This window comes from Plodia interpunctella, chromosome 2, assembly GCF_027563975.2.
Source record: "Plodia interpunctella isolate USDA-ARS_2022_Savannah chromosome 2, ilPloInte3.2, whole genome shotgun sequence".
Lineage (NCBI taxonomy): Eukaryota > Metazoa > Arthropoda > Insecta > Lepidoptera > Pyralidae > Plodia > Plodia interpunctella.
In genome coordinates, this window is record NC_071295.1 from 2,974,032 (window position 1) to 2,987,489 (window position 13,458).

Here is a 13,458-nt window from a genome sequence, read left to right on the forward strand (position 1 = left end):
TACATATTTCAATAGGGTTATTGTCCACAAGTTTCACGCTTTTGGAGTTCAAAGAAATAACTCAGTGACAGATCAGTTTTGTATCACTGCATCTTGACGCGTTTTTGTTTTGTTTTTTAAGGGCAAACCTTATACTTATTTCATTTATAGAATGTGCATTTAGAAAAGTTATTTGCCCTTAAAAATTACACTTTAGAGAAGATTTCGATTTTTAAACAATTTTCCGTAAACATGTTTGTAATTATTATCTTGATCATTTTTAACCCTGTTTTTTCTGTCAGTTTTGCTTCTGGGAAAAGGCGTCGCATTTGTGCCTTCATAGTTTTCTGTGTAAAGGTCATAATCTAATTATAAACTTTATAGGTGATATTGATAATAATAGGGTAGCAAGGTCATAAAATTTAAAAAAAAAATATTTTTTAATATTTAACATCGCCCGGGGCTTCGCTCCCATGGGAATTTCGGGATAAAGTGTTGAGTTATTCAAGGATACAAATCGCTTTTTTTTTAATTTCTATTACCAGAAAATCATTGCAGATTCGCCTCTATTACAAATGCATAGGGTTGTGTGTGGGTAACTGTGGGTACTGCGGTTGCAGTACTTTAAGTGTTGTCACGTTCCGTTTTTTGTCATGTTTTCTTATAATAGAGCAAAGTATGTACTTAATTTACTTGTACCAAGTGAAATTGAATAACCATTTATGATAGGTATAAAAAACTTAAATGATAAATTCGTGAGATAGATTACACAAGCTTCTAAAACTTTTTGGGCATTTTACACAATATAATTGGATTTTTATAGCTACTTCTTATGATTTATCGATTTCTAAAGTTTGTCTGTTATGGAACGAAAAAGACATCAACAAACTAATGTATTTTTATCTGTGGTATGTCATTCAACGGTTCTGTTTATAGCACAATAGTTTTCAAGTCTACGACGCTCGACGGCGGAGGAAGAAATGAAATTATGCTTTCATGAGAGAGAGAGAGAGGTCCGATTAGCAGGTCCGATTTGAAAAATAATAAATTAAATATGTTACTCCTGGAAGTCTTATTTGTGCTTCTAGCTATGTCACTCACAGGTGGTCTATTTGTTTGGAACAATTCAAATAAAATAATATTTTTTTAATGATTACATTATAAATTTTAGGCGTTTGCCAACACATCAGCCATTTTTAGGTTTTACAAAAAATCAAAAAACAGTCGCCACATTTTTAACTTAAGATTAAAAATAACATCCTATCACCACTGCACTGAGGCTATGATGCCTATAGTGCCATTTTTTCAAAAAACTTGTATTTTAGGGTGTCAAAAACATATTAAAATATCATATATATTTTAGACGTAGAAAAACTTTTTCTCTTTTTGTATGACAGAGGTGGCCGTTCTCTCTCTTTTAAGTTGGCAAGAGCTTATCTCTCAGATTATTTGTTCGAGTGATGCATGTATGCGCATTGTTACATTGAATGCAATCTTATCTCATACTACATCGGCGGGTAAAAGATACTGAATCACATAACTTTACCTAAAAGCACGGTTTAATCGCGGCGTATAAACTTCACAAACAAACGCACAATGTCTTTTGTGTGCCAGTTTCGATGTTTATTTACTGACCTATTGATTCGGTATTTAATAGTGGGTTATTTATAGAATTTATTGTTGATTGGAATTAATATATAGAAGAAATACTAAATATCTGTTCTAATTGGCATAATAACTAGGTATATAAGTAATTTTGTCATTATTATTTCAAAATAACATATCATATATTATTTCAAAATAACATATCGTTATGGCCGTAAAATTTCAATAAAAATTACGCCAACTTTACCCAAACCCCTTCTCAAGGAAGAGTATTAAACGATTATGACATTTTGGAATCGTCATTGTCATTTCATCAACCCATAGATGAGGTTATAAGGCTCCCCTTTGCCTCACTTCTTTCGGTCCTCTCGCATTCCCGTGACCCATCAATGTCCAACAGCTAGTGGTTTACCAACTAGCATCTGTCACTGTCTCCGGCCACCACTCGGTCACTGCTAATAGTCCACTGATGGCCTTCTCTTCCAGCCAGCCAAGTGTCCCGCCTATTCCCACTTTAACTGCGCGATTCTACTCACGTCTTCGATCTTTGCACGACTCCGAAATTCAACATTCGAAAATTATTGAACACCACAATCTAACTAGGTACTTAAAATACATTAAATAAGTAAATTATTCTTTAAGCATGAGTAGTTATTGTACTTAATAGTCTAGGAAGTGCTACGGATTACTTGTGTTACGTTATATCCAAAATTGCAAACCAAGGTTCGTGAAACAAAGAGCATCTTACATAATAATTAATATCATATCAATAAGTACAAAAAAACAGCTCAACATAATATTAGGTTCTTTTAACGGAAATCCTGTGCAATATATAGACAAACTTATCTTGACTTAACATATGAACTACTTAATTATGTGGGAAACAAGGCCATGAGGAAATTGTTATTATTATTTTATCAACTCTTGATGACCTTTTGATATAAATATGTGGTCTAATGCTCATCTGCTTAATCTCGATCAATACATAGTTTGAGAATGGTCGATTCACATGTCTATCTCACTGTGCATTTAACGGATTTGCATCAGAGAATTTCTTCATCTGTATACGTCACAAAACTTAAGATTTTGATACAAGTTAAGTTGATAAAAGTTAGTTCTTTATAAAACTCTTATCTGTAAGCGTTTGTGAGTTTGTATGTTTGAGGCGGGTAATCTCTGAAACTAACGAACCAATTTAAAAAATTCTTTGACCATTAGAAAGGTATAATATTCAAGATTGCTATAGGCTATATTTTATCTCAAAATTCCCACGGGAGCGAAACCCCGGGAAACATCTAGTTATTAATAAAAAAAAAGATATTAAAAATTAAAATAATAAAATTAAAAGATACAAGTTAGTTCTTGATAAAACTCTTATTATTAATAAAAAAGTTAGTAATGTGAGTTTAATAAGTGTCACAAGAAATATTAAATACTTCAATAATATATTTAGGTATTAAGTAGTCATCTCATCGTAATTGTAAATGACGATTTACGAAATTTCTCCCTCAGTGTCGACAGAGCCATTTGACACTTGCTATTAGGCTGAGGTTGGCACGAACTTTAATTCAATGACTTAGATTGGTATTCCGATAAACCTCAGAGGCTACTTTGTCAATTTATACCACCTTTGACCTCAAAAGATGTTAATTCGACAAATTAATCGGAAATCGCTTTATTTTTTCATTATAAATTTGTATAGACGACAAATTTGTTGGTATTCATGATCTAACTGGGAGAAATTAATGATCACGGTATTTATTTAGTAACTTATATACCTAGCTGCTTGATAATTATATACCTTAGAATATTCTTGACATAAAGCTCTAAAGCATTTAATTTTATCAACATTTTGATTTCTTATATCTTTAAATTTAATATGATATTTAATTAATGATAATAATATGTATTTCAGCCGGATTACGATGACATTGAAGTGAACGAGCGCGTCCCAACACAGTTCCCGAGAGGAAAGTCAGACAAAGGCAAAGACAACAAGAAATATGGTATGATTCCTTCATTTACCTTTATTTACACAAACTCATCTAAATTATAGTCTAGATAAGTAGCAAACTAAATTAATTGCCTTATTTAAATGTAATACTAAATATAGTTAATAAAGCAATCAATCTATATACTCGATGATCGGCGCCATCTTTCTATTCAATTTCACCGTCCCTAGACGCTGCATTTTTAAAAAAAGAATCAATCGTGGTCAATTAAAATTTTCCTTTATTTGCAATTCCGGCCAGCATTTTTAGAATTAAAACGAAACCAATGTTTGTTTATGGGACGTAATGACCAGAGACAGACTTGACTTTATTAACTGTTATAGCCGATCAGTGGGACGGTCTACTGATACCATTCCTGTTTGGGAAAATTTATGTGTTGCCAGCAAATTAATGCGGCAATTGTTGGCACACTTTGTGGAGTTCTGTAATGGATACTGGATCCTTTACTTAATCGTTAAAAACGTAGTCGAGTAGACATTTATCGTCTGTCCATGATCGACTTAATAGGTTTTGATGTAATAAAATTAGGTCAATCATTTAATACGTATACAAATTAGTTATACACATTTTATTGGATCCAAGGTAGGCCATTGATATGAATACCTAGGATTGATCTCTAGATCTACCTTGATCATATTTTTTCATTCATTGGTCATTTTTTGACTGAATTAGGCATTGAGTTCCATTGTTTTATACTTCGGTGTTTATTTGTTACTCTCATTTGTGTAAAATATAGTCCTTATAAAACTGGGACATAATTTATCTCGATAACTGGCCAAGTGCGTGTCGTCCACGTACACGGGTTCCGTAGTTTACTACAACAACCAAATAAGTGCGAGTCCAATTTCGTACCATACCACCAGAGGGCGAAGTGCGGGTTTGCATTTCACTTCTCACCATCGAATCGATTCGAAGTGAGACGCAACGAATCATCACATTGCAGTGTGGTTGTCCTTGTGTCACAATGGCGCAACGTGATTGGTTCGCTGCCTCTCACTTCGAATCGACTCGATGGTGAGAAGTAAAATGCAAATCCGCCCGAAGCCCACAGTTGTCCGAAGTTTTATAGTAGAATACTGTTGGTGAACTATTACTCGTAAACTTCTAAAGCTAACGTAGGTGATAGTATTACTTCTAATTTCGTTATAGTATATGAGTACTAATGCGGTTGAATTTCCTAACAAAAACCGTTTCGTTGGTAGAGAGGCAGAAAAATGCTAATTTGGAACTTAATAATTTACGAACGGTTTGCTAAATCCAAAAACTTTCTTCGTACACCTCTATTATTTTTTAAAGATCTATCCAACAACACACCATAGGAAAATTATTTCAAAAAAAATATTTCAACTATCAAAAAATATCAACATTTTGTACTGAACCATAGAATTGAAACAATAAGACACTTATTAGCTCATTTGTCTGTCCCGCGATCATTACCGTAGGTGTAGGTACTTTGGGGTTGCAATTAGACCTTACAATTAACATTCTTGATTAGACTACAAATGCCCATTCCTGGCAAAACTAATAGTTAATTAGCTAATACTGTACTTCTATTGCAAGCGTCGTTGTATTCAATTCTTCTATCAATCTTAAAGATTTCTAAATCTTTAAGATTGATAGAATAATTGAATACACTAAAAGTTAAATAATCGACGTAGGTTTTATTATTAATGACGACCTCCGTAGTGTAGTGGTCACCAAGCCCATAAACTATCCTAAGTCTTGGATTCGATTTCCATCGCACGCCATTATGTTAGTAGGTAAACCTGAATTTCATCAAAATCTTATCATAATCGTCCAAAACTTTCGCTTTTATAATATTATTTAACAACAAGAGGAAGTATATATTAAAATTTAGTTTTTATAGCGTACCCAAATTTCATTCCACTACAAATAAGGACCCAATGCTTTAGTTAAACAGAGAGGACAAACGGACAAACAGACAAATAGATTTATGACTATGTACAGAACCGTGTTAAGTGTGAACATTATATCAATAACTGTCGACAATCATTTACATCTGAAGATTTATAATGGCGCGATGAAATATAGACCGCTGAGTTTACTGAGATATATGATATATGATATAGGTAAGTTCTCGGCAGAATGCCAGTAGTTTGTAGCTTTTTGAGAAATTCATTTAGTAAAATTGAATATGAAAAAGTGCCTATGAAGGTCTAATTTCTGAATACATTATTTGACGTACATAAATATTTTAATGGTAGGTACTTTTTTTTTGTTTTTGTTATTGGTGTGGTGTAACTAGGTATGAACTCACAAGCCAACCTGGAATTAAACATTTTTTTTAAAAACGCTTCGTTCCTTCCGTTTCCTTCTTTTCTCGTTAGTGACAATAATGATGATAATATAGTCTTAGTTTCTTTTCCACTTACTTCTGATTTCAAAAGATGTTTTTAAGCCGTAGGTTTATGCATATAGTAGAACATGAAACTACAAAACGCAACCATATAAAGTAGTCAGACAAAGATCACACTTAAAGATAAATGATCTGCATTTTAGCAAAGAGATCCATCGGCAATCAAATGTTCATGAATGCATCACACAGCGGCCTAGTTCGGCGACGTAACGCTGCAGGACGCTGTACCATTATGAGTGTTAACGGCGGCAACAAAGGCTATAAGTAAATACATACATGCACATTGCAACATAACTTATTACGTTACGAAATTCATCGGGTCTTGCCGCTTCTATCGCTTACCTAGGACGCTGGATTACTCTCGACAATGTTCAAACAACACGTGATAAATCTAAAAAGGATTTCGTGGAACATGCATTGTCATGTTAAAAGAAACATTGCACAGTCTATATATTTTATTGTATTTATCAAAGCAAGAAAACAGTGGTCCGATCTGAAAAGAACAAAACAGCTTTATCTGTAACATCCAATCGAAAGTGTGGGATGTGTTGTATGAGAAATCAATCGAGGCAAAATAGAAATATGTAGGTTCAAAATAGTGACGAAGTAATGGCCGAGACAAGGGACCGAGACTAGTTGGTAAACCACCAGCTGCTGGTCAGATTGCATTGTTTGGTTCACGGTAAAGCGATGGCTGAGACTGGCACAGGACTGCAAGAAGTGAAGTGTAAAAAGGGAGGTCTATACTCAGCAGTGGTTGTGCTTCTGTCTAAGTACAGTCAAGTACACAAATCCATTTTCCAACTCTACTCTTCTATATCGCTTGACACTTGGTAAATGAAGTCAAATATTTAACTTTAACACCTCAACATGTGAAAGAGCTAACCTTGGCTACTTTCCTGGCAGTTACCAACCTATCACGAACAGGTCAAAGGATAACCAGATCACATTAAAATTACCCTGGCATTCTTGTGACGTGCGTGGTTCATTCACACGTCGGAGCAGAGGTGAACTCGAGACAATGCGCTGGCGCAACGTTACTGTGGCATTTCGGCATCCTTGATATTTGGCGCTCGGAACGTAGGATGCGGAATATGAGACATTCCGATCTTTAGTATGCATTAATCGGAACAGATACTTGCAATTTATCTCTTGAGAACAAAACTTTGTTCGTTTTTAAGCTGATTGCCAATTTTAGAAATAGCTTATCGAAATTTATACCTAATTATAATTTTACACAATTTATAAAGTTCATTTTCTTCACTATCAATATCTATATTTTTATCTTCAATACGGGATATTGTGAATAGCAGTTATTCTTACATAAAAAAATATTTTACCAAAGTAAATCTGAGACATGTATTTTTTATTTCCAGATGACCCGTACTACTGCGGTCTAAGAGCACGCGTGCCGAACTTCGTAAAGACGAACGGGGCCAAAGTACTGCCAACAATGACCGAGCGACTCACCCTGAAAGAGGCTCCGGTCCCCAGCAAGCGATACAGCGTGGCCCACGCCCACCCTGGCCCGTTCCCACCACACATGGTGCCCCCATTCGTCCACGCACCGATGCCCCCCGCAGCACTATGGCACGCTCGCTCCTACGAAAGCGGAATCGGTGCGTACGAACGTCCCCCTAGAAAAGAGAAGCTCATGTACCAATTCTATCCTAACAGGGACCAGAGACTGAGACCCCTCGTCATCCAGCAGCCCCGCTAAGTTGTACAGAATACAGATTAACCCAACAATTTTATACCACGCGGCATCTTCGCTACAGACTTGGTATTTAATGTTTCTATATTCCGCTTCGCTTGGCACCTTCTTGCTTCTAACTCTGTCACTTTCTCACCTTTGACTTCGACGTCTTTCTCTTTTGTAGCTTCGCACGCTAAAAGTAGGGTGATATCGCGTGTTATTGAAGCATGGTCGTGGTTCAGAAAGTCATAAGTCATAATTATCGTAATTATTTATTTCGTCAGATCTTACAGTTACAGATCTGTTATAGTTCCACGTGTTTTATACCAAATATTCGTATACGAGAGATTTTTCTGTCTTTATTAAATATGTAAAATTAAAATTTTGATTAGTTTATTTGGACTGAAGAAAAGCAAATTCTGAATCCCGACCTGGCTAAAAACATAGGCACTCAGAACACTAATAAAGTTCTACAGCACTTCATTACGTGTGATTCCTTCCCTCTCTGTCTTAAACACTTCTATGTTACCTACCTTTCATTTATTTTCATCTGTTACATACTTTAAAATATTTCTAAAAACTCCATTTACCTATATATATATATATACATCAATTGTTAAAGTTATATATAGTTGGTTACATTTTCAAAATATAAATCTTACAAATACACCACATCTCTAGCTAGTAATGCGCACGTTTTACTATCGCAGATACCGATTTGTAACTGCAATAGGTAAGCATATTTTTAAGTAACAAAAAAATACTTAAACTCACACTAATATTGTCCAAACACATCGACGATGGCGACTCTAATCGATAATAGTAATGACTAGCGTATTCAATGACTACAAAGCTACAGCATAAACTGAACTTAACAGACTTTTACAGAGAATTTAAACCGTAGCAATTTCAACAAGCAAGGCATATGAAGCAATATTCCACGTTAAACCAGCACATCACGTTGTACATGTAGCACTATGGATTAACCACCACAATATTGCAGATGGCGATCCATACGACCCATACGCGTTGTATGGAAGACTCCCCATGCCTGGGATCGGATATCCCCCACCACCAGCGGCCAATGCACGCCACATGTTCATCGGAGAATGGGACTAAATCCATCGACACAGCTTTTTCACTTATGTCGATACTGTCACATCACTAGAGTCTTGTTAAACGGCTCTAGCCCTTTTGAAGCGAATGGTCCTCGATGATAAAAAAAAAACGAATTTATGGAACAATCATGGCCATCGCTGTTTAAACTGAGATAATACACACGCTCAATATTTTATTGATTAGCATCATGTTAACGAAACTGTATACAGCGCAGTAGAAATTTTCGATATTTATGTTTATTTGCAATCTTGTAATTTGAGATTGAGAACTAATAAAATTCACGACCAGAGAGTAATTTGTAGTCTTTTGAATACATTCAATTGATTAACTAAGAATGTGACTGTATCTGCGTTGTATCAAATTGTAAATATGATCGATTTTGTAAATTATATGTGGTTATTATTTAAGAAAAATTCAAGAGCAAAAGAAAAGTTTTCATCACATTTTTTTAGATGAATTAAATGACGAACGAATCAGATTTAATGCGAATCTGACATTAAAATTTTTAAATTTGGTGGATTTTTGCATACGTTGTTTTAATTAATAAAATAATAAATTAGACTTATTAGTTTGTATTATGATTGTTTACCAACACTTCTGTTATAATCTCTATATTTAGATTTAGATTTTTGTAATATAGTAATGTAATTTATGAAATAAGTGAATATACACTGCCACTATAACGACGTCGTGTTCAACTTCGATGAATGTCTTTTTAATTTTAAATTTTAATTAATGTGTCAATCCTAGTCATTACTGGGTTGGGAATAAAATGTATACTTAGTTAAGTCCAGATTTCTCTTCGTATACCTACTCCTTATAAAACTCTGGCCTAAAGAGAAAAAATGGAATTGCTAATGGGAAAACTTTATTACAAATACATATTTTTTTACAAATAATGTCAGAATATTGAAATATTGTATCAAATGAGCATTTTATAAAATCTATCTTCTCAATACGATTTTGTTCTTGAATGTTTTTAACAGTGGTTTGTCACTTGTTAACAATATATCACTTTTTTCTTTTTAGTTGTATCTATTAGAGTAGGTATATTATTATCTAAGTAAGTATAAGTAACCATTTTAGTGTATTGTACGTTCTTTTGTAAATATTTTTCTTACATACAATAGTGAAATGCTAATAAATGTTTACTTGTATTTTATATACCTACCTTATATTACATTTTCAATACTCAAACGATATTTTAATAGAATTTAGATTAGACACTTATCTAAATATTGTTAAGTTAAAATCAAATTTTAATGTAATTTATTGTTTTAAAGTACACATACGCATATAATATTTTTGTACTCATGATATTTTATGAAAACTACTTATATAAAATTAGGGTATAAAATACCTATCTATACGTAGAGAACCATTTTCTACGTAAATAGGTATGTATTAAATGTAGTGTAGTTCTTTTCTGAACGAAATATCTTACTTGAAACAAATGTACATTCAAAATTTATGCAGGTGCTACTTACGTTACCATTTTATAAATAATTATACAATTTAAAAATAAGTATTACAGAAAAAACAAAATTTTTATTCAGTGTTAACGCTTCACTTAGATTCTTTTTCAAATTAAAAGATACTCTAGAAACTCTCATAATATGTTACATAATTTACATAATAGCTAATTGGAATTTAGGAATTCAAAACACAACAATTTTGTAAGATATTGATGTAAATAAATTTACAATAATAATTAAAACTAATTATTATATGTTCTTTTATGTAAAAATCAATTCATTTCTAGATTTTAGAAACTTTTAATGAAATATATCAACATCCGAATGTATTGTTGAAGAAGGGTGTTGGATAACGTAACCTATGATAAGGAGACATGTATGAATAATAAAATATATCTTTTTATAATTAAACGTGTAGTTTCAATAATATAACTATATATAATCTACCCTTTGCAACTACAACAAAACGGTAACTGGATCACTAGTGTTTTTTAATCAAACATTTTTATTGCAATATCTGTGTACAAAAACTATCGACATGTTGTATGATTGTGTGTTGCGAAGCTATCTACAGTATATCTATCGATACAACATTGACAGCACTATCGATATTATGAGTACTGATTGCGATGATGGCCATGATGTTATCGACAGACTATCGATATGCATTTTATATAATTACTCGCTACTCTAACCAGTTCTACCAAAATTTATTTAATAAAAAGTATTTACATTGACCATATACTTTTAATATATTAATGTCCGTGACATTAACAAATACTAAAATAAATATATTAGGACAAATTACACAGATTGAGCTAGCCCCAAAGTAAGTTCGAGACTTGTGTTATGGGATACTAACTCAACGATTACATATTTTATAACAAATACATATAGATAAACATCCAGGACCCGGGTTAATTAGAAAAAGATCATTTTCCATCATGACCCAACCGGGGATCGAGCCCGGGACCTCTCGGTTCAGAGGCAAGCACTTTACCACTGCGTCACCGAGGTCGTCAAATATATTGAATAATTATTCACCCTGAGGTTTTATAATCTCCAGATCCTATCCAATCCTTAATAAGATATCTGATGTAACGCCTAGCTTCTTTTAATTCCTCCGGATCATTTTTTCTATCAGAGAATAAATCTCTGCAGTGTGACGCCATAGGAATAATAGTAGCAGGAGCTTCATACGAAACATCTTCAAGAACACCTAGCTTACTCCACGGATCCATATCGCCATTTACAAATACTACGTGAGTAACATTAGGATTCAAACCACCATACATTTTATTTGATTGTATAACACCTATTTCGACCCTTTCTTCATCGAACTCAGGACCAAACAATTTCGAACAATATCTGTAGTATAATTCAATGGGTCTGTAGTATAATTCAATGGGAACATTTCTCGTGAACGGATGATTATTAGAATTGGTCGTTTGATAATAACCAAATTCGGTACATGTCTGATATAACCAGGAGACCAACCAATCAATGTCTCGTATTTCCTCTATCATTTCGTCAAAATCGTAACTGATACATTGCTTTTTTTCATTCCAAAGAACATTAGGCTCGTCAATGTTACCCGCGAAAGTAGATTTTTGATCCTGACACAATTTCTTAATTGTATCTGGACTACCATACTGTGCATGTACCATATACCTCGAAGCGTTGTCTAAGAAAAACAATTGACGATTTTCGTCTTTTCTGAAATCAGTATCACTACAAATATTTTCTTCTTCTTTTAGCTGTTTAATACCTTCACTTGTTTTAAAAAGTTTTTCATACTTCTTAAATTTAGCGGCAATGTTATCCCAACAACCATCGGTGCCGTGTTGCTCAAAATCTTCACTTACAGTTTCTAGATATTCGTAAAAATCCGCTTTAGCTACAACAGGAGCGCTGCTGGCGATTGCCGCGTCAATTAAGTTTGGATACAGCAACTTCATCCAAGCTGCTAGATTCCCAGCGTATGATCCACCAACAACCACTACTTTTGAATGTTTGAATGCAGGAATTGTTAAAACATATTTGAGTAAATTTGCAACATCGGCCAAAGCTTGTCTAGAACTCAAATATTTCAAGTTTTCAGACGTAAAATTGGCAAATGGTTTGCTGTCTCCATAATACCTATGTTCAGATAGATACATGGCCCCTCCTGTTTCTTTAGCTAAATCGTATAACATTCCAGTTTTCAAAAATATTGAGCTCGCTGGACCTTCACCGTTGATGAAGACATAAATAGGTCCATCTTTACGCCAGTAATCGTGTCTTTCAAAGTACTTCATCTGCCAAGTCCTGGTTTCTTCTTTATCGAAATGGTCCAATGGTTGTTCAAACCAATTCATTTTGATTGAAGATTCAGCAAAAATACTACCGACATCTTTCATCTCTTTGATAAAATATCTATACCAATTTCCAGTAAAACTGAAACTATCGATTGGACTGAAGTTAAATATCGCAATCAAAATTATGACTAATTTCATTTTGCTGCTAGTTAACGATGGTTAATAAGCTACTGTAACACCAGATCTAAGTTTGAATATGTCGAGGCTTTAGGACGTCTCATACTAATAAGTAAAGCCTTATCTAGGCGCGCATCCAAACAATGAATATTTTGTTATGGAAATGACGAATTGATTTGGTCATGCGGGTCATTATACAATTACCTATTTTACTGTAAGTACGATAGTTACATACCTACCTACATACATCAAATATTGGCTTTAACTTACTTTTTCAGACGCACTTCAATAGCTACTCATAACGCGTTAGTGGCTTCTTTTTAATACAACCAAAATTCGATATTTTGATGGTGAAGATTTATAATATCTAACGTTAAAGTAAACTAATTAAAGAAAAAAATAATTCAAAATAATCAAGGTACCTATAAAAGGGTAAGAATTATATACATACATATATTTACAAAAATGTCAGTCCCTGCAGTTGCCGCCTTTTGGTCAACGGTTACCTCAATAATTTTGGTGGAGATGCATTAGATAATTGACGACCTCGGTGGCGCAGTGGTAGTGCTTGCCTCTGAACCGAAAATGATCTTTTTCTGATTGGCCCGGGTCTTGGATGTTTATCTATATATGTATATGTTATAAAATATATAGTATCGTTGAGTTAGTATCCCATGACACAAGTCTCGAACTTATTTTGAGGCTAGCTCAATCTGTGTGA

At 33.7% G+C, this 13,458-nt stretch overlaps 2 protein-coding genes across 6 annotated transcripts in view; one reads left to right on the forward strand and one right to left on the reverse strand.

Moving 5' to 3' along the window:
* The window catches only part of exp (expansion), a 172,789-nt gene extending 162,150 nt beyond the window's left edge, over positions 1-10,639 (forward strand). For 4 of the 5 annotated variants that reach the window (XM_053756407.1, XM_053756425.1, XM_053756418.1 and 1 more), the window contains 3 exons: positions 3,500-3,590; positions 7,350-7,592; positions 8,673-10,639. In XM_053756407.1, coding sequence (XP_053612382.1) covers positions 3,500-3,590; positions 7,350-7,592; positions 8,673-8,788 — 450 coding nt within the window. In that variant the 3' untranslated portion in view covers positions 8,789-10,639. Of the gene's footprint in view, positions 1-3,499; positions 3,591-7,349; positions 7,757-8,672 lie in introns of all 5 variants that reach the window. The other variant, XR_008405402.1, reaches the window with a different exon arrangement.
* Positions 10,640-10,658: 19 nt separating this feature from the next.
* LOC128676361 (putative serine protease K12H4.7) lies at positions 10,659-13,453 on the reverse strand. Its single transcript, XM_053756449.2, has 2 exons — positions 13,189-13,453; positions 10,659-12,705 (listed from the first exon to the last, which is right to left on the reverse strand). Exon 2 carries the CDS (start codon positions 12,660-12,662, stop codon positions 11,304-11,306), a length of 1,359 nt encoding a protein of 452 aa, XP_053612424.1. The 5' UTR covers positions 12,663-12,705; positions 13,189-13,453; the 3' UTR covers positions 10,659-11,303.
* Positions 13,454-13,458: the final 5 nt, after the last annotated feature.

Excerpts from the sequence above, each read along its gene's own strand:
- LOC128676361 (XM_053756449.2), bottom strand. The coding sequence starts at position 12,662 with ATGAAAGATGTCGGTAGTATTTTTGCTGAATCTTCAATCAAAATGAAT.